Source organism: Pocillopora verrucosa, chromosome 10 (assembly GCF_036669915.1).
Source record: "Pocillopora verrucosa isolate sample1 chromosome 10, ASM3666991v2, whole genome shotgun sequence".
In the NCBI taxonomy this organism is placed as follows: Eukaryota; Metazoa; Cnidaria; class Anthozoa; order Scleractinia; family Pocilloporidae; genus Pocillopora; species Pocillopora verrucosa.
The window spans coordinates 14,864,724-14,891,793 of record NC_089321.1 but is presented as its reverse complement, the minus strand read 5'-3'; the positions used below and the strand labels follow the sequence as shown (position 1 = coordinate 14,891,793).

The window sequence follows — 27,070 nt, the reverse complement described above, 5'->3', positions numbered from 1 at the left end:
CCTTGCTCTTGTTCTCCGATAATCAGAAGAGTTAAACGTTACTTTTACATGACTACAGCTACTTCAGGTTTGAGCTTACTAATATTTATCTTTTGAATCTCGTTTAGCGTCATTCAAACCAGAGAAAAAAACAAAATATTCAATGATCATATTCAACAAAAAGAAAACTTGTCGAAAAGCACAATTAATCATGCACGGAAACAGCCCTCACAAGCACTTCAAAGGTCGACCTGCCAAAAGAGAAAATAGTTAAAAATAGAAAACCTTATTTCCAATTATTACAGACATTTGTCATTCAAAGCATGATTTATGAATATGGAAATAAGATGGAAATGTGAAGCGTACGCACTCATTATGAAATAGTTTTCAACGGCACACAGTTGAGTTGAACCACTGCCCGTTATCAATGGATAATAAAGTCAATAAGCGGGAAACTTGGGGCAAGACGATCGACTTTGTTCTTGCCCTCGTAGGGTTCTCTGTTGGACTGGGAAACATTTGGCGCTTCCCGTACCTTTGCTATAAAAATGGTGGAGGTGAGTGTAGATGGCGTGACGGTTGATGATAATTACTGTAAATTTACTTGTATTATGTAAGTGCTGGTGCTTTTGATAATCTGGCGAAACTTCATTCGTTTCCATTTGATTATGTTCGAATAAAGCGCGAAGGAGCAACTGCAGAATACCTTGCCACTTTGGTCCACCTCATTTATGTGTCGGGAGGCTTCGAAGATGGAGGCATAATACAATAAACGTTATTCTTATTCAGTGACATGTAAATGAGTGGCAGGGTATTCTGCAGCTTAGCCAGCATGAAAAACAATTTACAGTTCGTAAAATATGTCTTTGGTCAACCTTGTTTTGACATCCATTCAGCACATTATACTGAGATGCCTCCGTCCGTGCGTCACTCACGTCAAGGCCATGCATGTGTCTCACAAGCCATAGGCTATAAACTCTATTTGATTAGACTTGAAAATTTTATCTGGTGGCCACGTGATGTACTTAAAAATGAATCTGAAAGCTGTTTCTTTCTGTCTTGCTGAGACCAAGTGAGCAAGCGAGTAATCCCAACAGTCAAACTTGTTTTGAACGGCTTCTTTCACCACTTTAAACTAACAAACATCTATCCGTGTGTCACTCGGGTCAATGCCTCGTGCCTCAACACTAGGCTGCAAACTTTATTTAATTACATTTGAGAACTTTGTATTGATGCCTAATGATGTACCTGACACTGAATTTGAAAAACTGTTTCATTTTTGTCTTGCTGCGAGCAACTAACATATTTCCGTGACTTAAGTATAACGTTAGACACGATCGAACAATCGTTTAAGAATGTTTACAAAGAATACAATTTACTTAGTACTTATGCAAAACAGTGACGTCTTTGAAACTTTAGCGAGGGCTTAAGGGCCATTATTTTAGTACATTATTCTATAAGCTTGAAAATTTTTCTTTTCGTTGTCAGGAACAGAAATCGAAAAGTTTTTGCATGCATGGAAAAATACAAATATTCAGATTTTAACTGAAACCATTCCTAGACTACACTACACTGCTTCCATTTTGAAATAGTCAAGATGTAATTGTTTCAGATCTTTCTGAGTATAATTAATTTTCCTTTTGTTTGGATGGTCTTTTGCCTCAAGCGATTTATCCTCGTTTTATGATCAAAAATTGCGTCGACAACAAAGCTGACCAATGTATACTATTTAAGAATTAGAAACAGCAAGTTTTTCTTTTCCAATGGAACATATTTGCTGATTCAAACGCAATGAACAGGTTTTCGTTAAGAGGTGCACTTGACGACGGAAGCCTCTGGCTGATGTGTTTTCCACTGAGTTGTGATTCGTTCTTGATTCATTATTCACATTTTTGCTTTGTTTTCATGTGTTACCGGGTACCTCATGTAGGATGTTTTCTGATCCCGTACCTAATTTGCCTCGTTTTTGCTGGTGTCCCTGTTCTGATCCTGGAAGTTTGTCTGGGACAGTTTGCAAGTCAAGGTGGAATTACAGCATGGCTGATATGTCCACTTTTTCAAGGTTTGTTTAATCAGCTAAAATGTATGTAATAGTTCAATCGTTGGTTTTTGTCCCATTGGGTGTGGCAAACGATAATCAAGAAATCATGATTATAATTTTCTTCGTAACCCCGTTAATGATAAGAAATAGCGAGGGTAAGTTTCCATAAGAAACTGTGGCGTTGTGTCAGTAAGTAGGGGAGGAGGGAGGGGGGATATCCCGATATAATTTTGTGCTATCAGCCGAGTTTTTAATGAAAAATGGCCACCGTAAAAAGATTTTAAGGTAAAGGGATTCTAGCGTTTCGAGCATCAGCCCCCATTTAACATAAATGTTTAAAAGAGCGAAGTATTACTAATACGTGACCATTAAATAACGTAAAAATAGGTTATATCGGTAACACTTCAAAGGGATGAGAAGTCAAATTGGCTGATGTAACATTTCAAATACCTTTACCGTGTTATTGAGTGCCGACATCTTGTTAGCGCTAAGTAAGACGATTAACGATTTTCAAGTTGTACTCAAGAGAATATCGTCAGTTAATATTTTCTTGTTGTACTACATTACACCGGGTCTCGACAATTTTCCGCCATTTGCTCGCACTAGGTCTTCCATTCAGCTTAAGAGAAAGTGAGAATTTAAGGGAGGAAAGAAATACCTACAATCAGGCATTTTCTTTTACCTTTTTGCGTTCATGAGAGACTGATAAGATATGAATATGAAAACGATCTTGGCAGCAACGAATAATACTTAGGCAGTAGTGAGAATGAGGCCTGAAAAGAAATTCAAGCCTGTACGGGATTTGAACCCATGGCCTTTGAGATACCAGTGCGATATCGGGTTTATTACGAACAACAACTTACAGTGAATATATATATACATATATATATAAACATTTGAACTTTGATTTCATTGTAGGCATTGGATGGGCAAGTGTCATCATCGTTCAGTTTTTAAACATATATTACATCGTCATCCTTGGCTGGGCTCTGTTTTACATGTTCGCATCTTTCCGATCCGAGCTTCCCTGGTCTCGCTGTGGCAATGAATGGAACACACCGAATTGTGTTGACTATGTCACATCTGAAAAAGGCTCCAGCAATACCACAGTCTTACCAACCGTAATGGCGAGCATGTCGAACATGTCAACAGTGCCAACTGCAGTGGCAAAGGCAGCTAAAGTGTCTGCGAGCGAGGAGTATTTTGAGTGAGTGAAGCTGTAAGGTAGTTTAATATTAGTTTAATAACTCTTTGACCTCTAAGAGTGACTTATTACCCCTGACTCAAACAGTTAGGTCACGAAAATTTAAAAAAAATTATCACCAACTAAAGAAGTTCTTTCTTGTTAAACAAATTTTCCTTACAGCCACTTTAACAAATGTCAAAGTCAAATGAACAGTATGCGTTATGTGTAAAAGATTATGGGCAGCGTCCCGATGTTTTAAGCTTATTTATTGCGGGAAAAAAAGAGTACCTTGTACTCGAAACTATTCGATCAGTCGGTAAATCGGCCAGTTGGTCAGTTGGTCAGTCATTCATTTGGTAAATCAGCGGGTCGGTCAGTTAGTAGGTTAGTCAGTCAGTCAGTTGGTTAGTAGGTCAGTTAGTCAGTCGGTCAGGCGGTTAGTCGGTCGGTCAGCTGGTCGGTCACTTGTTCAATCGGTCTATTGGTCAGTCAGTCAGTTAGTTAGTCAGACGACCAGTTAGTCGGTCATCCAGCCAGTCAGCCAGTCAGCCGGTCAGTCAGTTGGTCAGTCACGCGGTCATTCGGTCAGTCAACTAGTTTGTCAGTTGTTCATTTGGTCTGTTGGTCATTTGGTCAGTTGATCAGTCGGTTGGTTTGTCAGGCAGTCAGTTGGTAAGTCAGCTAGTTGGTCAGTTGTTTAATCGATATCGGTCTGTTGGTCAGTTGGTCAGTCGGTCAGTCAGTTGGCTTATCAGGCGGTCAGTCGGTCAGTCAGCCAGTTAGTTAGTTGTTCAGTCGGTCTGTTGGTCAGTTGGTTAGTTGGTTAGTTGGTCAGTTGGTCAGTTGGTCAGTTGGTCAGTTAGTCAGTTGGTCAGTTAGTCAGTTAGCCAGTCAGTCAGTTGATCAGTCGGCCGGTGGGTCAGTTGGTCAGTCAGTCAGTCGGTCATTCATTTAGACAGGGAAGATAACTATTATTATTTTCACGCAGAGTATCATCAATATGAACAATTGAACAAATATATCAAGTAGGCGGGTTCATAAGTCACCGAGCCCCGCGATGATTACCAACTACATTACTTACCTATCTTTCCAGACATAGAGTCTTAAAGCTGAGCACTGCTTTGGATGAACCCGGCATAGTGAACTGGGAAGTAGCTTTGTGTCTCTTGTTGGCTTGGATTATCTGTTACCTCTGTGTTTTCAAAGGTGTCAAATCCACAGGAAAGGTGAGGGAGCTGTAATCTGAACATTTTTAAGTTTCTTGCTCTCTTAGGTTGCCTCTCATAGAGAGAATTATGTTGTTAAGTAAAATTTTCTTCCGAGTTTAAGGGACTTTTAAATTTTATACACTTGTTTGAGATAATTTCTGTTATAAAAACGTATCTAACCTTTTGTTTCTAATTGACGTTCTTATAACTTCGGTTTACCAATGAAACTCCCACAGGACTTTCCTCGAGAATTGAATTTTTATCATATCTCATTAAAAGCGAAATTCGAAAGGGTTAAGGAATATCTAAATTATTTTAAATCTTTTAACTGGCACTTCTTTCTGGCCTTTCATTCTTTTCTGGCCTTTTATTCTTTCACCCAAATAATTTCTTAGGATAATCCTAACATAGTTAATTTAAAACTTACGCTTTTTTCGTCTTATCAACACGATGAATCGAACCTCCGACCTACGCGTTCTGATACTCAACCTCTGATCTTCGACTGACAAAAACTCTTCATTTGACCCTGATGATGACTTCCGCCTAGTTTGTCGAAACGTCAGTCACTTCTACCAACAACAGTCCTTCTCGGGACTACCCCCACCAAGAAGATTAAACCACACGTTCAAATGTTACATCTGGGTTCTGTACTATACAGACAACAATATTGCCCAATATACTTAGCTAACAACAACAGCTCAATAAAAAAAAAATCGTAAAAAAAAACAACAACAAACAAACATACGGACAGGGAAAGGAACACATCATTACATGAATGATATCTTTCACAGGTTGTCTACTTCACTGCCACATTTCCTTATGTACTTTTGACGATTTTGCTCGTTCGAGCCGTCACTTTACCTGGTGCTGCTGAAGGGATCAAGTTTTACCTCACTCCAAATTTTACTCGACTGGCTGATGGTCAGGTGCGAAATGATGAAGAAATGGGCCAAGTCAGAAAAACATTTTTATTAGTTATTTATGAACTATAACCTTAAGAGGGTTTCAATGGGTTAGGCGTAAAAGTTGACAATTTTAGACTGTTATTCGTAAAAAATGTTTACCGTAAGAATTGTTCTTTTAATTGCAACGGGAAAAAAAACTGACTGTTAGCTGTTAATGGGCCAAAATTTTAACTGTTAGCCGTAAAAGCTATTACCCCATTGAGACCTACCTATAAATTAAAGTTTACACTTGGTCATTTATTTACTCTTAGTTTTTGTTCAAACTCGAAGGTGTGGCTTGATGCTGGAACGCAAGTGTTTTTTTCATACTCTATTGGACTTGGAACGTTGATTGCCCTCGGGAGTTACAACAGATTCCATCACAACTGTTACAGGTTAGAAAACACAAGAAAATTTGCTTGGTTTCTTTGCCAAGAGTATCGCCTCTTGTCTACTTGGTGACGTTTCGATAACCTTTCCACAGTTCTAGCTGAGATATTATGGCCTTGTTTGTATGAGATTACATTTAGCCAAATTTAGCTTTCAATCAGCAAATTTGCTCACGTTTTAAAAACTCGATGCTGCCTCGGAGAAACTAATTTAAGAATACAGTGACACCATTGATAGGATTTTATAATGAAAGAGTCAAAGGGGTCGAACATCTGTATCTATTTAAAACACAATTACTGAGTATTTCACGATAGCGCGCTTTTCAGCCGATCTTAGATTGCTTTGCATAAGTCTTCTTAACTTTGCCCCGTATTGGTCTAAAAAACTCTCGCCACCACCTTGATCAATCAAATGCAAAACTAAAGCCAATCTCAACTTGGTTACCCGTGTTTTCCCGCGCTTTACACAGGGTGCCTGATTTTATCTTGAGTTCCCATTGGTTCATGGTGATTCCACCCTTGTTCTGATTAGTTTCTGTGATCACTTGGGTTTTGGTTTTCGACTCTCAATTGAAAACTGCTCAATAAAATTAAATTCTGAATAAATAAAAAACAGAAGTGCAAACTTGGATGTCTTGTTTATTTAGCGAAAACTTGTGTAAAACATTTTAATTTAACAATTAATGCTATTTCTCGCACAGGGACAGCATAATATTCGCTTGTGTAAACAGTGGAACAAGTTTCTACGGTGGTTTTGTGATATTCTCGGTTCTTGGCTTCATGGCTCAGAAGCAAGGGGTTGAAGTGAAGGAAGTGGCAAAAGGGGGTAAGAAAAGATGGGTAGAGCCTGGGTAGAGCAATTTTCAAACGATTGTTGTAACCAACTCGAGATTGTATTGGATTTTCCTTCCATCCCTTTGTAATTAGTCCAGAAAACTGGTACCACTCTCGCATATGTTTATTAGTTCATTAAGTTGTATCTTCTCAAACTTTGTTTAAGAAGATCTTGTTGCCTCATTCAGAAGATATTGGTTATTTTACGATAAAATCTACCTTATCCTCTCGGCTCTGTAATATACATATCATCCCCCCTCATTGGCAGTTTTTCCCCTGAAAACTATGAGATCCCCTCCCAAATCCCAAATCCTCCAACCCCCCCCCCCACCCCCCCAAGAAAAAAGGTGTTACTGGTCTCTCATCACATTGCCTCCTCCCTAGGTCCAGGACTTGCATTCGTCGCTTACCCAGAAGCTGTTGCTCAGATGCCTTTGGCCCCTCTATGGTCGGTTCTGTTTTTCTTTATGGTCTTCCTGTTGGGACTCGACAGCGAGGTATTAGAGCGAATTTGCAGTTTATCATACTTTAAACTGGATATCTTGTGTGTTTTACAAGTCTGTGCATAGACATTGAAGAAAACATGAAGGCGCATATTATGATAATAACCTCTAATTTTTGTCTTATTTCAAGTTTGTAGGCATTGAGGGATTTGTAACAGCCATCGTGGACCTGTTCCCCAGACACTTAAGGCGTGGTTATCGTAAAGAGATGTTCATCGCATTTATGTGCTGTATCTGGTTTCTCATTGGTTTGTCCATGGTTACTAAGGTACATTCAAAAGCATAAATGATAAACGCAAAGATCTTCTGTTATAACTTCCTGGAACTAAGTTACATGCAGGCCCTTATTATGAGGCCTGCAGGACGCGTGTTTCTCCGCCTACGAAAAGATTTGAGTCGAGTCGACGAGAGTTTTACCTCTGGGATCGGTGCCGGGGATCTGAGTGGCACTAATAATGAGACCTACACTCACTGCACACTTCTTGCCGGTTTGCGTTTCTCAAAGCCTCTTACTTATCCGCAGGCGAAGAAACTCTCGTACCGAGCTCTAATAGTAAGGGAACTTAAGCAAACCACGACGGTGACGACAACGAGGAAGTGGCAAAACAAAAGATCTAACGAGCAGAACAATAGCGCAGCTAGTGCGTTTTCAAAGTGTGTACATTTCTTAGCCGTCCTCTGCAAAATGACAACGTGAAATCATCAAAATTTGCGTGGTCCGAGAAATGAAACCTCGACGGCAAATTATCTAAGTTTCTATTTGGAACTCAACGCTGTTCTCGTATGTTATGCTGAGTTTAACTTGCGGCACTTGTAACGGTTTGTAAGAGATGTTAATCATATCCACTCGTTCGCGAAATTCCAGCTAAAAATATATATTCATTTTTAAATCAACGTGCACGTCTTCTTTGGCGTTGCCGTGTAACTGCAAAAGGTCCCTAATAATAGGGAGCTTAAGCAAACCACGACGACGGCAACGCGGACGCAAAGCAATACCTCGCAATCACCAAAATTTGCGTGACATAAGAACGGAAACTCTAACGGCAGATTATTTATGTTTCCATTTTGAACTCAACCGTGCTCACATGCGTTAAGCGTAAGTTGAGGTGTGGCAACGTAAGAGATGGTAAACGCGTCTAGTCATTCGAGAAATTCTTACCAAAAATAAGAATTAGTTTTCTTAATTCAATTAACGTCTTCCTCGGCTTTCCCGTCCTGACTGCTTAAGGTCCTTAATGAGGGCCTCAACAAGCTCCTCTGAAAAGTAACTCTACTTTTTATACCAAATTCCTGGTTAATGAAACCCCGATCAAAAGCCTCCACAGAGTTTTTACTTCATTTAATATTCTCTCATGAGATTGATAATTTGCCAAAAAGACAAAATAATAAAAGATCATAGAACGTAAAAGCAAGTGATTTTTCTGTAGAAGCGCTAACTTACGAAGTATTTCTCTGTAGGAATGCGGAATATGTTTTATGACGACATTTGCCTTAGTTTTAAAGGGATATGTATTTTTATATAGTTACATACGATGAAGAAAATATTGAGCATATGTCTCTTACTTAGAACAAAGCAAACTGCTATTTTAAACATGACACGACAACCGCAATCGGCAAAAACAGATATAAGCTCTGGTTTTACATATTTAACTTTCCTCTAATCCTAAAACAACGCTATTGTGGTAGAACAGCAGTAAGACCTCTCTTTTAGCCTATATGCCAACGTTTCTCCTTGTTTCAACATACAAAACGACTTCAAAAATAGGTTAGAAGGTTACTATTATAACGAAATAAAATCTCAGAACCCTGTTAGGATTCCGATCGAGCCTGTGTCGATTTCAAGTCTCAGTAATTTCACGATCAGATGAGCAACGAAGAAAGCGTCCGCGAGCTAGATCATATGATAGGTTATAATGTCATATTCACTTCTCCTCGTAGAATTGCAACCCGTGATTTTCGTTAAATGTGGATGTTGTTCTTTATTTTTCAGGGTGGGATGTACGTCTTTCAACTATTTGACAATTACTCGGCCAGTGGCTCTGCTCTTTTGTGGATCGCCTTGTTTCAAAGTATTGCCATTGGTTGGATCTACGGTAAGAAGATAAGAGTTGCAACCAGGAGTGGGGATGGAGGTTCTATTTATATGCCTGAGTTGACTAAAAGTGATCCTTATTAAAACGTTTGGATACAGAATATGCTTTAACCAGCCGTCCAAAGGAGTTTTACCCTCCAATGAACGTTACGATAAGTTAAGGGGCAGTGCGATTCCACAGTCCACGTTTCCTTCGATCATGCGCGCGTTTTCCATTGTCTCAGTATCTCGTATGAACCGACCCAATTCGATTGGTTTTCCGACAGGTGGTGAACGTTTCTATGACGATATGGAGAATATGATTGGATTTTGTATTAACCCGTGGCTCAGGTGGTGCTGGATGATATTCACACCTATTTTCTGTTTGGTAAGACAAAATATTTACTTATCAGTCTCAGAATTCATTCTCAGTTTCATTATTAAACGTAATAGAGAGGGGGAAAGGCAATGAATTTTTTAGATACATGTTAATTTACCGTGACGTTTAACACATTGGCATCTGGGTCAAGAGGGTCTCTGTTAAGCCTTGGCCAGAATGGAAATCTTAATCTAAGAAAATTAAGTGCATGTCTTCTTTTGTAGCAATTCCATTCCATAGCGTTTCTTGATTTATTTATTGCTTGAATGTCGATCTTTTTCTTCGCCAAGTTTGCAAAAAATCTGTGTATACGGTTTATAGCCATTGTTAATCGTAGACGAAATTGTATGTACGTTCCTTTTAAGAGTTTTAAGACACAGTCTATATGCTGATCACAGTTCAGTGACAGAAATGGGAGTCACCCCACTCGTTTTGTGTTGGAGGTACATAAAGCAGAACAGTAGGGGTAACCTCAATTAGTTGAGAAATTATCACAAATTGTTGAGAAATAATTAAACATTTTTTTGTATGACTTTCAGGGAAATGAAAAGAAAAACCGTTGAAACTACAGTCTATCAAAGAGTAGCTGAATAAAAAATGATAACAAAAGTATTTCGAGCCACCTGAAGGATTTTATCTTTTTTGTCCATAGGGTGTTTTCATTTTTAGTCTAGTGACGTATTCGCCTCTAGAATACAACGGTTACAAGTACCCTGACTGGGGAGAAACCATAGGCTGGATCATGGCTTTGTCTTCAATCGTGTGCATTCCAATTGTGATGATATACAAGTTGGCCACAACACCAGGCTCTCTTAGAGAGGTAACTACTACATTAGTGTTTACTAACCTTTAAGGGGAGAATGAGAAACATGTTTGAAAAAGAAATGTGCTAACCTCAAATACGATGCGTGACTGAAAAACTAGTGATTGAAACGCCGGAAGTTGACTTACATGAGTTTTAGATGAAAACGTTTCAGTTCTCACTAAGACTCTTCATTTTCCTTTGTACACACCAAGTACAATCATAATATTATGCGTCTGTATATTTTATCCCCAATGTAAGCAAGGCATTATGAATATGTCTTGCATATATTGGAGGAACCTCAACGGTTGCATTGAGAAGTATTGGGCTCGTCTCACACTAATTCGACCGGCTATACTCGAAAGTTGCTGAGGTCAGGGCTCGGGCTTTGTTGCAGAGTCTACACCGGTCAGCATTCCAGCTCTGGTCAGTTATTGTATTCATTGACGAGACACTTTTGTATCCAGCTCTCCTTAACCAAGAATTAATTAGCCATTTTTACGATCAACTCTACGTTCCCACAGCCGTAGCGTTGACTTACTGGTTAAGATCCAAGTATTTCGATGACATGACAAGTCTTCTAATAATTTTACTCGCTATACGTAAGCATACTTAGTCGCGAGTGATGACAGCAATTTTTTACATCTTGTTGTAATGAAAATTCCTCACGGAAAATAAGAATCCTATAGAATTTGCATCAACCCTAACTAATGGCTTCGTTGCTCAGTTGGTACATAGCGGTGACCAACAATTATCTGGGAGACACGGGTCCCTTCGGAGCCTGAATCTTTTTAGGCTTATCCTGCAATGGCTAAAACTCCAACACTTCTGCGAGGATCATTTCTTTTCATGATCTCTTACACCATCTAACTTATTCATGCATTTCCTTCATTTTCGTCAACAGCGTTGGGATACCCTGACCACGCCCAATCTAAAGAATCAGTCTTCAGAGGCCAATGGCCACGATTTCTCTCAGGGATCTTACAAACTCCAAACCACGACATCGCTTTGAGGGGATATACATATGACTTGGACTTTTCTCAGCTATAACGTGTTTATAGGGACTTTAAGGAAACCACGACAGCAATGGAAACCAGAAAGTGACGAAATGAAAGAATTAATCCTTTCATTCTAACATACGTAAACATATTCCCCGCACTTTGCTTTTTGAATTTCTTAAGGTTCTGACAAAGAAAATTTTTTCGGCAATCAAGAGCTCTTAAATTTGTGATCGCTTTCTTTATCCTCGTGACCTTAATGTCTGATTCAGGAGTGATATTTTAAGGTTAAATAAAAAGTCAATTACTCTTAAGGGTTAAAAAAATAAGGAGCTGAATAAATAGCTCAGCACTTGCGTGTTAAGACCTTCTGCATTCCTCAACGCTGTTCGCATAATATTGTTGTGCTAAAGTTGCATTGAGGTCTGATAGCGTTGAAGACGATACACTGATCAAACAATTCGAAAAATCTTTAAAAAAGTTGCATTCATATTTTAATCGTTTTTCACGGCGTTGCCGTCTGGCTCATTTAGGGTCACTGAGGCATCAGTCATTACGTCACTCTTGTATTCGATACATAAATTTGTCATTTTTGAACTTTTTTTTAGCTATCCTTTCCCCCATTTTTCTTTAAAAAAAAGCTACCCCCTATCAACACCTACATTTGTAATTTTCATTTGCAATTGTGCCAGGTGGAGCATAAATCTCAGAAGAATCAGACGACTAGTTTCTAGCCGAGAACGTTGGCTGTTGAGGACCTATGACATCCGCACATTTTTACTGAAACAAATAAAAGGCTGTCTTTTTATTAATATCAAATTAAAAATGACATTGGATTAATAATACCAGGATAACTACCAAAATTTTGATCCTTAAATATTGGAAATAGTCGAATCAAGTATTGGGATTGTATTTAATGCTAAACCCTGATGCTAAATGCTTTCTAAAGCGTAGAGGTATATTAGGTCAGAGAACTGGAGAGCTAGGATCACTACAAGGCATCCGGATCGGTTCAGAAAAGTTTTGAAGATTTAGGGATGTGTATGCTGAAAGTTCAGATCAAAGGCTTGGTAATTAATCTTTCCTACAGGTATCCAAACAAACTCGAAAAGCATTCCATATTTAAAGACCTTTTTTCTGTTCTCAGTTCTATTTCTGCTATTATCCCTCTTTCTTCCTGGTACTTCTTTATTTCCGTGCTCATTTTGGCCGATCACTTGATAATTGTAAACTAACGCGCTTATCCCACATGTTTATTTTTTAGCCTGAAAACGAGAAGAGCTGCGTTCTGTTCATAGTTGCATCCCTTTCGTTGGGAACGACCATGCATTCTCTCTGCTGTGCGTTTCTTCTAATTTCGTCATATTTTCCCTTCAAAAGAGAATAATAATAAATAATCGTCATTTTAATGTTCTTGTTTAATTCATATATCAATATAACTTTGAGATAGAGCTCTATCGGGATCTATGCAAAGTTTTAATATCTCGCGCATGTGCAGATAAAATGCCTATCCGCTGCTGGTCACGAAAGACATATGCAAATTTCTCTATACTTGGATTTCGCCGAAATAAGGGAACGAATCAACATTCGCTGTTTCTTTGAATGCTGGCGCCTCGTTGTTGAGCAGCTGTATATTAAAGGTTTTTCGATTCATACTATCAATTCAGTAGATGAGACCTCGTCTACTCAAAATTAACACAAAGCTATGGCTTTATTTTAAAATCGAAATGAAGGTTCTCCAGCAATAAGGTGAGTAGTTAGTGTTTCAGAATATACTACCCAAGCTGAATAACTACCCACACTATCTAAATCTGAATCGGTACTCTGCGATACGACCTCTAGCTTTCGTAAGGGACACTCACCAACACAGTGCTAATGGGTATGCGCGACGATTTGCTAAGAGCGGCTCCTTAGCTACAAAAATGTGCGCAAGAACTAAATTCCACACTAAACATAGCAACTAGATAAGAAAATAATGGATTAGATGCCAAAGTCCATACTTATGATACGGCTAGCTTAACTTGATCATGTAAATATCATTTGTCCGTTAGAGGAAAGCAATCATTAGACACATGTTTTATTACCTACTTTAAATGAGTGTAAAACTTTTCTTCCTAAAGTTTTAAAATAAATTCCTTTAGAAACTAGTATTTGTTTGGTGCACCATTGTCACTTTTTCTTGGATACGACCGCTCCTTCTTTTTGTTCTCCAATAATCCGAAGAGCTAAACGTTATTTTTACATGACTACAACTACTTCAGGCTCAAGCTTACTAATATTTATCGTTTGAATATCTTCTAAAATTATTAAAAAAAAAACAAAATTATCATATTCAACGAAAAGAAAACTTGTCGAAAAGCGCAACAAACGCGTTAATCGTAAGATTTTTTGCTTCTCAAAGCTGAAATAAACTCATACACGTAATCAGCTCTCACAAGCACTTGATAGGTCGACCTACCAGAAAAGAAAATAGTTAAAATAGAAAACCTCCTTTCAATTCTTATGGACATTTGTCATTCAAAGCATGATTTATGTATATGGAAATAAGATGGAAATTTGAAGCGTACGCACTCATTATGAAGGAGTTTTTCAACGGCACACAGTTGAGTTGAACCACTGCCCGTTATCAATGGATAATAAAGTCAATAAGCGGGAAACTTGGGGCAAGACGATCGACTTTGTTCTTGCCCTCGTAGGGTTCTCTGTTGGACTGGGAAACATTTGGCGCTTCCCGTACCTTTGCTATAAAAATGGTGGAGGTGAGTGTAGATGGCGTCAGGACGGTTGATGACGATTATTGTAAATTTACTTGTATTATGTAAATGCTGGTGCTTTTGATAATCTGGCGAAACTACATTCGTTTCCATTTGATTATGTTCGAATAAAGCGCGAAGGAGCAACTGCAGAATACCGTGCCACTTTGGTCCACTTCATTTATATGCGTCGGGACGCTTCCAAGATGGAGGCATAACACAATAAACATTATTCTTTTTCAGTGACATTTAAATGAGTGGCAGGGTATTCTACAGCTTAGCCAGCTTGAAAAACAGTTCGTAAAATATATCTTTGGTCAACCTTGTTTTGGCATCCATTCACCACATTATACTGAGATGCCTCCGTCCATGCGTCACTCACGTCAAGGCCATACACGTGTCTCACAAGCCTACGGCTATAAACTTTATTTGATTAGATTTGAAAATTTTATCTAGTGGCCTTGTGATGTGCTTAACAATGAATCTGAAAACTGTTTCTTTCTGTATTTCTGAGACCAACTGGGAAAGCGAGTAATCCCATCGGTCAAACTTGTTCTGAAGGGCTCCATTCACGTCGTGCCTCAACACTCGGCTGCAAACTTTATTTAATTACATTTGAGAACTTTAAGTAGTTGCCTTATGATGTACCTGACACTGAATTTGAAAAAATTTGTCTTGCTGAGAGCAACAAACATTTCTGTGACTAGAGTGTAACTTTAGGCGCGATCGAACAATCGTTTAAGAACGTTTACAAAGACTGCAATAGAGCTAATACTTATGCAAAACAGTGACGTCTTTGAAACTTTAGCAATGGCTTGAGGGCTAGTGTTTAAGTACATTATTAATCACCCTCCCTCTATAAGCTTGAAAACTTTTCTTTTCGTTGTCAAGATCAAAAATCGAAAAGTTTTTTTTAGCATACATGGAAAAATACAAATATGTAGATTTTAACTGAAACCACTCCTAGTCCACTCTACACTGCTTCCATTTTGAAATAGTCAAAATGTAATTGTTCCAGCTCCTGAATATATTTCACTTTCCTTTTGTTTGGATGGTCTTTTACCTCGAGCGATTTATCGTCGTTTTAAGATAAAAAAAATTGCCTTGACAACGAAGCTAACCAGTGTATATTATTAGAGAATTATAAACAGCAAGTTTTTCTTTACAATTGAAAATTATTTGATGATTCAAACGCAATGAACAGGTTTTTGTTAAGAGGTGCACTCGACAAAGAAAGCCTCTGGCTGATGTGTTTTCCATTGAGTAGTGATTAGTTCTTGATTCATTATCCACATTTTTGTTTTGTTTGCATGCGTTACCGGGTACCTCATGTAGGATGCTTTCTGATCCCGTACCTAATTTGCCTCATTTTTGCTGGTGTCCCTGTTCTTATCCTGGAAGTTTGTCTGGGACAGTTTGCAAGTCAAGGTGGAATTACAGCATGGCTGATATGTCCACTTTTTCAAGGTTTGTTTTAATCAGTTAAAATGTATGTAATAGTTTAGTTCTATTGTTGATTTTTGTCCCATTGGGTGTGGCAAACGATGATCAAGAAATCATGATTATAATTTTTCTCGTAACTCTGTTTAAGATAATGAATAAAGACTGTAAGTTTCTAAAGGAAACTGTGGTGCTGTGTCGATAAGTTGGGGGGGGGGGAGATATCCCGATATAATTTGGACCTATCAGCTGAGTTTATAATGAAAAATGGCCATCGTAAAAAGATTTTAAGGCAAAGAGATTCTAATATTTAAAAGAGCGAAGCATTGCTAATACGTGACCACTAAATAACGAGAAAATAAGTTACATCAATAACAATTCGAGGGAAGAGAAGTACAAATTGGTTGATGTAACATTCTGAATACCTTTTACCTTGCAACTTAGTGCCGAGATCTTGCTAGCGCCAAGTAAGAAGTTTATCTCGATTAATGATTTTCAAGTTGTACTCAAGAGATATCGTAAGTTGATATTTTCTTGTTGTACTACATTACACTGAGCCTCGACAATCTTCCGCCGTTCGTTCCACCAGCTGTTCCACTCTGTTTAACAGAGCGTTTAATGGGAAATGGCTTTCATGGGCTTTCATTGTAATAGTGGAAAGATATACCTACAATTAGGCATTTTCTTTTACCTTCTGCTGCTTTTTGTCGGCGAGATGATGATCCTTTTAACTTGTAAAACATAAATATGGAAACGATCTTCGCAGTAATGAATACTACCTAAGCAGTAGTAAAAGTAAGGAATAAAAAAATTTCAGACCAATAAAGGATTTGACTCACAGAAACCGACTTCAAAACAAGACACAGAAATCACACCGCATCATTCCGCCACGCCAAGCACAAAAACTCTACCGAACTTAGCAAACACATCTGGACACTCAAGAACGACAACATTGACTATTCTATTTCATGGCGCGTCTTATCATCTAACTCTCCCTACAACAGCTCCAGTAAAAGATGCAACCTCTGCCTAAAAGAAAAATTCCTGATAATTTACCGACCCGACCTCTCATCACTAAATAAGCGTAACGAACTCGTATCTTCATGCCGACACAGAAACAAAGCGTTGCTACGCAACAGCTGAAATCTAAAGTTTTTAAGTTTACCGCGTATTATGTAAATTTTCCTAGTATGTACACGATAGTCACATGAATATTCCTTCTTTAAACCCCTGAAGAGTGAAGCGATTCACGAAACAGGCTTGTCGGGAAATGTAGTTGCGTCCTTTTTTCCTCTCATAACATTTATAGATATATAAACAGTTGAATTTTGATTTCATTGCAGGCATTGGATGGGCAAGTGTTATCATCGTTCAGTTTTTAAACATATATTACATCGTCATCCTCGGGTGGGCTCTGTTTTACATGTTCGCGTCTTTCCAATCCAAGCTTCCTTGGTCTCGCTGTGGCAATGAATGGAACACACCGAATTGTGTTGACTATATCACATCTGAAAAAGGCTCCAGTATAGCCAATACTACAGTCATACCAACCGTAATGGCAAACATGTCGAACATGTCAACAGTGCCAACTGCAGTGGCAAAGGCAGCTAAAGTGTCTGCGAGCGAGGAGTATTTTGAGTAAGTGAAGCTGTAAAGTAGTTAAGTATTAACCCTTTTACCTTTAAGAGTGACTTATCACCCCTGACTCAAACATCAAGGTCGCGAGAATTAAAAATTGATCACAAACTAAGGAAGCTCTTGGTTATGGGGTAGTTGGTGAGTCGGTGAGTCATTCATCTAGTAAATCAGCGGGTCGGTGAGTTAGAAGATTAGTCAGTCAGTCAGTCGGTTATTTGGTCAGTCAGTCAGCCAGTCCGTCAGTTGTTCAGTCAGTCTGTTGGTCAGTTGGTCAGTTGGTCAGTTGGTCAGTTGGTCAGTGGGTTAGTCAGTCAGTCAGTCGATTAGTCAGCCGGTGAGTTAGTTGGTCAGTCAGTCAGTCGGTCATTCATTTGGACAGGGAAGAAAACTATTATTATTTTTATGCAGGCTGTCAACAATTTGAACAATTTAACAAGTATATCTAGTAGGCAAGTTCATAAGTCAACCGAGTACCGAGATGATTTCCAATTACACTACTTACCTCTCTTTCTAGACATAGAGTTTTAAAGCTGAGCACTGCTTTGGATGAACCCGGCATAGTAAACTGGGATGTAGCTTTGTGTCTCTTGTTGGCTTGGATTATCTGTTACCTCTGTGTTTTCAAAGGTGTCAAATCCACAGGAAAGGTGAGGGAGCTGTAATCTTAACATTTTTAATTTTCTTGCTCTCTTAGGTTGCCTCTCATAGATAGAATTTAGTTCAGACATGGTTTGATGCTACTCTGGTTTACAGATTCAATGAATGTAACCGAAGAAGTTACAATTCATAGACCCAACGTTTCGACACTCCTGTCTAATGCCTTCATCAGGGGTGATCTAAACGCTGTAACAATAGGTCCTTTTATATGATCACTAGCTGACTAATTGACAAGGTGTAAATAGGCGTCAGGAAGTAAGCCGCCATTATCACGACTTAACGGAGCGCGGGCGAAGTTAATATGCCCAGCTTCCAAACAAAGGCGCTGGTAGTAACGCCAATACGTGGTGATAATTTTAGAATTATCCCAAAAGAAAACCGCTTTTTGATGCTCTTTCAAACATGTACCAAACTGACGTTTGGGCTGTCCTAGACATAAAAAAACGGTTTTCTTTTGCAAAAGAGAAAATTCAGCTTTATCGGAGCACACATGCCTAACTAACCAGGCGTTTAGATCACCCCTGAACGTTGGGTCTATGAACTGTACCTTCCTCGGTTACATTCTTTAAATCTGTAAACCAGAGTTTAAGGGACTTTTAAATTTTACTCACTTGTTTGAGAAAATTTCCATTATAGGAAACGTATCTAACTTTTTGTTTCTAATTGATGTTCTTACAATCCAGGTTTACTAATAAAACTCCCTCAAGAGCTTCCTCGCGAACTGAATTTTTATCATCCCTCATTAAAAGCTAAATTCGAAAGGGTCAAGGAATATCTAAATTATATTAAATCTTTTAACTGTCACTTCTTTCTGGCCTTTTTAGATATTCTTTCACCCGAATCATTTCTTATCTCTTATAATTATAATTATGCCGTTTTCGTCTCGTCACCACGATGAATCGAAACTCAGACCTACGCATTCTGATACTCATCCTCTGATCTTCGGGGAACTTTATGGCGAGCTACGCCATTACAGTTCACTTAATACGCGCCCTGTTTACGGCTAGGATTAGCAATATCGACAGCTTCGTATTAGTAAACAGAATAGGTAGAGAAAGATGTTTCATTTTAAGGTTAGTTTGGTTAAATCATTTTTCGAATGATATATCGTAAAATGAAAACCGAAATAAAAATAAAAATTGATTAGCACATTGAAATTAAACCAGTGCAATCTCGATTATGTGCGACCCTCAATTCGTTAATTCTCTTTCTCAGGGTTCGATTTAACTGCGTAACTCTTATGTTAATAGATAGCAGGTGTTAACATCCATTGACACAATACCAACGACTTATCCACGACATTTACACCATAAACCGGCGAACCGAACAGAACGACAACATTACCAACGGATCCAAACTGACCAGTCGTGATCTATTACGCCATTCGAGTCTTATTGCCGATAAATCACGGCTAAACTGACCAATCAGCTTACACGAGCAGGACTTATTACCACTCGACTGACAAATACTCATCACTTGATTCTGATGATGACTTCCGCTTAGGTTGTCGAAACGTCGGTCACTTCTACCGACAAGAGTCTTTCTCGGGACTACCCTCACCAAGACGATTAAACCACAACTTCAAATGTTACATCTGGATTTAAACCATTTATTGTAGAGACAACAATATTGGCCAATATAACTAGCTAACAACAACGGCACAATTATAAAAAAAGAAAAAACAGCAACAACAACAAGCAAACATACGGACAGGTAAAGGAACACATCATTACATGAACGATATGTTTCACAGGTTGTCTACTTCACTGCCACATTTCCTTATGTACTTTTGACGATTTTACTCGTTCGAGCCGTCACTTTACCTGGTGCTGCTGAAGGGATCAAGTTTTACCTCACTCCAAATTTTACTCGACTGGCTGATGGTCAGGTGAGAAGTGATGAAGAAATTTTTAAAAACTGAAATTGAATGGGCCAAGTCAAAAGAATAAAAAAATTTTTAATTATATATGAACTCTAAGCTTTAAGAGGGTCTCAACGGGTTAGGCGTAAAAATTGACAATTTTAGACCGTTATTCGTAAAAAATGTTTACCGTAAAAATTGTTCTTTTAATTGCAACGGGAAAAAACTGACTTTTAGCTGTTAATAGGCCAAAATTTTAACTGTTAGCCGTAAAAGCTATTACCCCATTGAGACCTACCTTTAAATTAAAGTTTACACTTGGTCAATTATTTACTCTTAGTTTTTGTTCAAACTCGAAGGTGTGGCTTGATGCTGGAACACAAGTGTTTTTTTCATATTCTATTGGACTTGGAACGTTGATTGCCCTCGGGAGTTACAACAGATTCCATCACAACTGTTACAGGTTAGAAAACACAGGAAAATCTGCTTGGTTTCTTTACCAAGAGTGTCGCCTCTTGTCTACTTGGTGACGTTTCGATAACCTTTCCACAGTTCTAGCTGAGATATTATGGCTTCGTTTCTATGGGACTACATATAGCGAAACTGAGCTTTCAATCAGCAAATTTGCTCACGTTTTTAAAACTCGAAGCTGCCTCGGAGAATCCAATTTAATAACACGATGACATCATTGATAGGATTTTACAATGAAGAGTCAAAGGGGTCGAACACCTGTATCTATTTAAAACCCAGGTACTGAGTATTTAGCGATAGTGCGGTTTTCAGCTGATCGTAGATTGCTTTGTTTAAGTCTTCTTAACTTTTCTCCGTAATTGATCTAAAAACTCTCGCCACCACCTCGGTCAATTAAATGCAAAACTAAAGCCAATCTCAACTTGGTTACTGGCGTTTTCCCGCGCTTTACGCAGGGTGCCTGATTTTATTTTGAGTTCCCATTGGTCCATGGTGATTCCACCCTTGTTCTGATTGGTTTCTGTGATTACTTGGGTTTTGGTTTCCGGCTCTCAATTGAAAACTGCTCTATAAAATTAAATTCTGAATAAATAAAAAGCAGAAATGCAAGCTTGGATTTCTTGCTTATTTAGCGAAGATTTGTGTTAAACATTTAACTTAACAATTAATGCTATTTCTCGCACAGGGACAGCATAATATTCGCTTGTGTAAACAGTGGAACAAGTTTCTACGGCGGTTTTGTGATATTCTCAGTTCTTGGCTTCATGGCTCAGAAGCAAGGGGTTGAAGTAAAGGACGTGGCAAAAGGGGGTAAGAAAAGACGGTAGAGCCTGGGTAGAGCAATTTTCAAACAATCGTTGAAACCAACTCGAGATTCCATTGAATTTGCCTTCCATCCCTATGTAACTAGTCCAGAAAACACGCTCCACTCTCGCATATGTTTAAGTTGTATCTTCTCAAACAAAGTTTGAGAAGATCTTACTTGAATATGAAAGCGATCTTCACAGTAATGAGCACTACTTAAGCAGTAGTGAAAAGAAGGCCTGAAAAAAATTCAGGCCTGTACGGGATTTGAACCCACGACCTCGCGATACTGGTGCAGTGCTCTACCAACTGAGCTAACAAGCTAACTGGGAGCTGGTCACTGTGTTGGTTCCAAATAAACCCGTGAAGTGGTGAATAAACGACTGTGAAGATCGCTTTCATATTCACGTCTTTATCCGCAGTTCAAATGTATAACTTTCATATAGTCACAGCCGTTTAAGATCTTACTTGTTGCCTCATTCAGAAGATATTGGTTATGTCACGATAAAATTTACCTGATCCCTCGGGCTCTATAATATACATATTATCCCCCCTCGTTGGCAGTTCATCGGAAATCAAATTTTCTTAAGTCCCCTGTCTATACTATGTTGGTGGCGAGTAATCCCTCCGTTTCCCCTGAAAACCATGAGATCCCCTCCCAAATCCTCCAACCCCCCCTTACTAGTCTCTAACTCATCACATCGCCTCCTCCCTAGGTCCAGGACTTGCATTCATCGCTTACCCAGAAGCCGTTGCTCAGATGCCTTTGGCCCCTCTATGGTCGGTTCTGTTTTTCTTTATGGTCTTTTTGCTGGGACTCGACAGCGAGGTACTAGAGTGAATTTGCAGTTTATCAAACTTTGAACTGGATATCTTGTGTGTTTTACAAGTTTGTGCATAAACATTGCAGAAAACATGAAGGGGCATATTATGATGATGACCTCTAATTTTTGTCTTATTTCAAGTTTGTGGGCATTGAGGGATTTGTAACAGCCATTGTGGACCTGTTCCCCAGACACTTGAGGCGTGGTTATCGTAAAGAGATGTTCATCGCATCTATGTGCTGTATCTGGTTTCTCATTGGTTTGTCCATGGTTACTAAGGTACCTTCAAAAGCATAAAAGAAAAACGTAAAGATCTTGTGTTATAACTTTCTGGAACTAGGTTACAAGCAGGCCCTAACGATGAGCCCTGCAGGACGTGTGTTTTTCGCCTGCGAAAAGATTTGAGTCGAGTCGGCGAGAGGTTTACCTGTGGGATCGGTGCCGGGGATCTCAGTGGCACTAATAATGAGACTTACACTCACTGCACACTTCTTGCTGGTTTGCGTTTCTCAAAGCCTCTTACTTTTCCGCAGGTGAAGAAACTCTCGTGCCGAGCACTAATAGTAGGGACCTTTAGCAAACTACGACGGCGACGACAACGAGGAAGTGGCAAAACAAAAGATCTAATGAGTAGAACAATAGCTCAGCTCGTGTGTTTTCAAAGTGTGTACATTTCTTAGCCGTCCTCTACAAAATAACAACGTGAAATTATCAAAATTTGCGTGGTCCGAGAAAGGAAACCTCGACGGCAAATTATCTAAGTTTCCATTTGGAACTCAACGCTGTTCTCGTAGCTATGCTGAGGTTTACTTGCGGTACTGTTAAGAATGTTAATCATATCCACTAATTTGCGAAATTCCGACAACAAATATAAATGCATTTTTAAATCGACGTCTTCTTTGGCGTTGCCGTCGTAACTGCTAAAGGTCTCTAATAATAGGGAGCTTAAGCAAACCACGACGACAGCAACGAGAACGCAAAATAACACCGCGAAATCGCCAAAATTTGAGGGAAAAACTCCGACGGCAGGTCATTTATGTTTCCATGTTGAACTCAACTATGCTCACATGCGTTAAGCGTAAGTTGAGGTGTGGTAACGTAAGAGATGGTAAACCCGTCCAGTCATTCGTGAAATTCTTACCAAAAATAAGATTTAGTTTCTTAATTCAACAATGTATTCCTCGCCTTTCCCGTCCTGGCTGCTTAAGGTCCTTAATGAAGACCTGAACAAACTCTTTTGAAAAGCAGCTCTACTTTTTATATCAAATTCCTGGTTAATGAAACCCCGATCAAAAGCCTCCACAGAGTTTTTACTTCATTTAAAATTCTCTCATGAGATTGATAATTTGCCAAAAAAACAAAAAAATAAAAGATCATAGAACGTAAAAGCAAATGATTTTCTGTAGAAGGGCGAACTTACGAAGTATTTCTCTGCAGGAATGGAATATGTTTTACAAAGACATTTGCCCTAGTTTTAAAGGGATATCTATTTTTATACAATTACATACGATTAAAAAAATATTGAGCATATGTCTCTTACATGCAACAAAGAAAAGTGCGATTTTAAACGATACCACAACTGCAATCGGCAAAAACAGATATAAGCTCTGATTTTACATATTTAACTTTCCTCTAATTCTTAAAACAACGCTATTGTGGTAGAATAGCAGCAAGACCTCTCTTTTAGCGTAAATGCAAACGTTTCTCCATGCTTTAGCGTAGAAAACGACTTTAAAGGTTAGAAGGTTGATATTATAAAGAAATAAAATCTCAGGGCCCTGTGAGGATTCCAATCGAGCCTGTGTCGATTTCTCAGTAATTTCACAACCAGACGAGCAACGGAGAAAGCGTCAGCGAGCTTGATCATATGATAGGTTATAATGTCATATTCACTTCTACTCATACCTTTGTGGAATTTTAGCCCGTGATTTTCGTTAAATGTTGATGTTTTTCTTTAATTTTCAGGGTGGGATGTACGTCTTTCAACTATTTGACAATTACTCGGCCAGTGGCTCTGCTCTTTTGTGGATCGCCTTGTTCCAAAGTATTGCCATTGGTTGGATCTACGGTAAGAATATAATAGTTGCAACCAAGAGTGTGGACGGAGGTTCTGTTTATACGCCTGAATTGACTAAAAGTGGTCTTTTTAAAAACGTTGGAATACAGAATATGCTTTTACCAACCGTCTCAAGGAGTTTTAACCTCCAATGAACGTTACGATAAGTTAGGGGGCAGTGCGATTCCACAGTCCACGTTTCCTTTAATAATGTGCGCGTTTCCGTTGTCTTGGTATCTTGTATAAACCGACCCAATTCTATCGGTTTTCCGACAGGTGGTGAACGTTTCTATGACGATATGGAGAATATGATTGGATTTCGTATTAACCCGTGGCTCAGGTGGTGCTGGATGATATTCACACCTATTTTCTGTTTGGTAGGACAAAATATTTACTTATCAGTCTCAGAATTCATTCTCAGTTTCATTAAGAAACGTAATAGAGAGGGGGAAAGGCAATGACTTTATTAGATACATGTTAATTTGCCGTGACGTTTAACACATTGGCATCTGGGTAAAGAGAGTCTGGCTTGAGCCTTGGCCAGAATGGAAATCTTAATCTAGGAAAATTAAGTGCATGTCTTCTTTTGTAACAATTCCATTCACAGCGCTTCTTGATATTTTGATTGCTTGAATGTTGATCTTTTTCTTTGCCAAGTTTGCAAAAATCTTTCCATACGGTTTAGAGCCATTTTAAATGGTATGTACGTTCCTTTTAAGAGTTTCGTAGAAAGACGCATTTTATATGCTGATCGCAGTTCAGTGATAGACCCCACTCGTTTTGTGTTAGAGGTACAAAAAACAGAACAGTAGGGGTTTTCAAAGGGGTGGCAGCGTTGTTATGGTAACCTTAATTAGTTGAAAAATGATCACAAATTGTTGAGAAATAATGAAACATTTTTTTGATATGAGTTTCAGGGAAATGAAAAGTAAAAGCGTTGAAGCTACAGTCCATCAGAGAGTAGCTAAATAAAAACGATAGGAAAATTATTTCGAGCCACCTTGAGGATTCCATCTTTTTTGTCCACAGGGTGTTTTCATTTTTAGTCTAGTGACGTATTCGCCTCTAGAATACAACGGTTACAAGTATCCTGACTGGGGAGAAACCGTAGGCTGGATCATGGCTTTGTCTTCAATCGTGTGCATTCCAATTGTGATGATATACAAGTTGGCCACAACACCAGGCTCTCTAAGAGAGGTAACTTTTAACGGGAGAATGTGTTGTTGATACCATGTTTGAAAAAGAAATGTTCTAACCTCAAATACGATGCGCGAATGAAAAACTTGTGATTGAAACGTCGGCAGTTGATTTTCATGAGTTTTAGATGAAAACGTTTCAATTCTCACTAAGATTCCTCATTTTCTTTTGTACACACCAAGTACAATCATAAAATTATGAGTCTGTATATTTTATCCCCAATGTAAGCAAGGCATAGTGTACATGTCTTGCATATATTGGAGGAACCTCAACGCTTTCATTGAGAAGTAATATGCTCGTCTCACAATAATTCGACCAGCTATACTTGAAAGTTGCTGAGGTCAGGGCTCGGGCTTTGTTGCAGAGTCCACACCGGTCAACATTCCAGCTCTGGCCAGTTATTGTATTCATTGACGAGACACTTGTGTCTCCAGCTCTCCTTAACCCAGAGTCAATTAGCCATTTTTACGATCAACTCTACGTCCCCACAGACGTAGCCTTGACTTACTGGTTGAGATCCAAATATTTCGATGACATGACGAATCTTCTAATAATTTTACTCGCTATACGTACACATACTTAGTCGTGAGTGCTGACAGCAATCTTTTACATCGACTTGTAATGAAGATTCCTCACGGACAATAAGAATCCCATAGAATTTTCGTTACTCCCAACGAATGGCTTCGTTGCTCACTTGGTACGTAGTAATGGCCAACAATTATATGGGAGACACGGGTCCCTTCGGAGCCTGAATCTTTTTAGGATTTTCCTGCAATGACTAAAACTCCAACACTTCTGCGAGGATCATTTATTTTCGTGATCTCTTACATCATCTAACTTATTCATGCATTTCATTTGTTTTCGTCAATAGCGTTGGGATACCCTGACCACGCCCAATCTAAAGAATCAGTCTCCAGAGGCCAAAGGCCACGATTTCTCTCAGGAGTCTTACAAACTCCAAACCACGGCATCGCTTTGAGGGGATATACATATGATTTGGACTTTTCTCAGCTATGATGTGTTTATAGGGACTTTAAAGAAACCACGACAGCAATGGAAACAAGAAAGTGGCGAAATAAAATTAATTAATCCTTTCATTCTAACATACGTAAACATATTCCCCGCACTTTCCTTTTTAAATTTCTTAAGGTTCTGACAGAGAAAATGTTTTCGGCAATCAAGAGCTCTTAAATTTGTGATCACTTTCTTTATCCTCGTGACCTTGATGTCTGATTCAGGAGGGATATTTTAAGGTTAAATAAAAATTCAGTTACTCTGAGGGGTTAAAAAAATGAGGAGCTTAATAAATAGCTCAGCACTTGCGTTTTAAAACTTTCTGCATTCCTCAACGCTGTTCGCATAATATTGTTGTGCTGAAGTCGCAGTAAGTAGCGATAAAGAGGATACCCAAATCAAACAGTTCACAGAAATAAAAATTACAAATTTAGATGTCATGGAGGGTAGTTTTTTCCGGCAAAATGGGGGAAAGTATAGCTAAATGAGGATGATAATGATGACATTAGTACAGTAACAAAGGAATTCTACATTGTCTTTCAATTTTTGAAATTTAATGACAATATGCACATCATTGCATTTATGTAAGTAATGGAAGTAATAAAGGTAACATGAAAAATATTCTGTAACCACCATAATTGTTTGAACAAATTAATACGAATATCAGATACAATTTAGGATTTGAATGTAAATATATTCCAAAAGGATGACCGTTGCCCAACGGTTCCGACAATGATTAAAATAAACAGTTACAGGGTTTTTGAAATGATAAAAACCAGTCGATGCTGAAAGGAAGTTGATTTCGAAGTTCAAAAATGAAAAATTTATATAACTCGAATACAAGAGTGACGTAACTACTGATGCCTCGGGGACCCTAAATGAGCCAGACGGCAACGTCGCGAAAAACGATTGAAATATAATTGCACCTTTTTCGAAATATTCACCGCAATTGTGCCAGGTAGAGCATAATTCCTAGAAGAATCAGACGATTAGTTTCAGGCCGAGAACGTAGGCTGTTCAG

General features: G+C 38.7%; 2 protein-coding genes across 2 annotated transcripts; both read left to right on the top strand.

Annotated features, from left to right (window-relative positions):
• Positions 1-339: 339 nt before the first annotated feature.
• Positions 340-11,471, top strand: LOC131796311 (sodium- and chloride-dependent taurine transporter-like). Its single transcript, XM_066173810.1, has 13 exons — positions 340-536; positions 1,910-2,041; positions 2,939-3,227; positions 4,300-4,432; positions 5,206-5,340; positions 5,650-5,753; positions 6,449-6,573; positions 6,966-7,078; positions 7,215-7,352; positions 9,075-9,177; positions 9,443-9,543; positions 10,187-10,354; positions 11,241-11,471. Exons 1-13 carry the CDS (start codon positions 407-409, stop codon positions 11,346-11,348), a joined length of 1,779 nt encoding a protein of 592 aa, XP_066029907.1. The 5' UTR covers positions 340-406; the 3' UTR covers positions 11,349-11,471.
• Positions 11,472-13,902: 2,431 nt separating this feature from the next.
• LOC131796326 (sodium- and chloride-dependent taurine transporter-like) lies at positions 13,903-26,655 on the top strand. The gene is made up of 13 exons (XM_059113906.2): positions 13,903-14,093; positions 15,423-15,554; positions 16,871-17,165; positions 17,680-17,812; positions 19,576-19,710; positions 20,043-20,146; positions 20,840-20,964; positions 21,675-21,787; positions 21,924-22,061; positions 23,748-23,850; positions 24,115-24,215; positions 24,868-25,035; positions 25,907-26,655. The coding sequence occupies exons 1-13, from the start codon at positions 13,964-13,966 to the stop codon at positions 26,012-26,014; spliced, it is 1,785 nt and encodes a 594-aa protein (XP_058969889.2). The 5' UTR covers positions 13,903-13,963; the 3' UTR covers positions 26,015-26,655.
• Positions 26,656-27,070: the final 415 nt, after the last annotated feature.

Excerpts from the sequence above, each read along its gene's own strand:
- LOC131796311 (XM_066173810.1), top strand. The coding sequence starts at position 407 with ATGGATAATAAAGTCAATAAGCGGGAAACTTGGGGCAAGACGATCGAC. Across the intron at positions 2,042-2,938 it reads GATATGTCCACTTTTTCAAG|GCATTGGATGGGCAAGTGTC; the intron begins GTTTGTTTAATC and ends ATTTCATTGTAG. Across the intron at positions 4,433-5,205 it reads GTGTCAAATCCACAGGAAAG|GTTGTCTACTTCACTGCCAC; the intron begins GTGAGGGAGCTG and ends TATCTTTCACAG.
- LOC131796326 (XM_059113906.2), top strand. The coding sequence starts at position 13,964 with ATGGATAATAAAGTCAATAAGCGGGAAACTTGGGGCAAGACGATCGAC. Across the intron at positions 22,062-23,747 it reads GTTTGTCCATGGTTACTAAG|GGTGGGATGTACGTCTTTCA; the intron begins GTACCTTCAAAA and ends TTTAATTTTCAG. Across the intron at positions 25,036-25,906 it reads CACCAGGCTCTCTAAGAGAG|CGTTGGGATACCCTGACCAC; the intron begins GTAACTTTTAAC and ends TTTCGTCAATAG.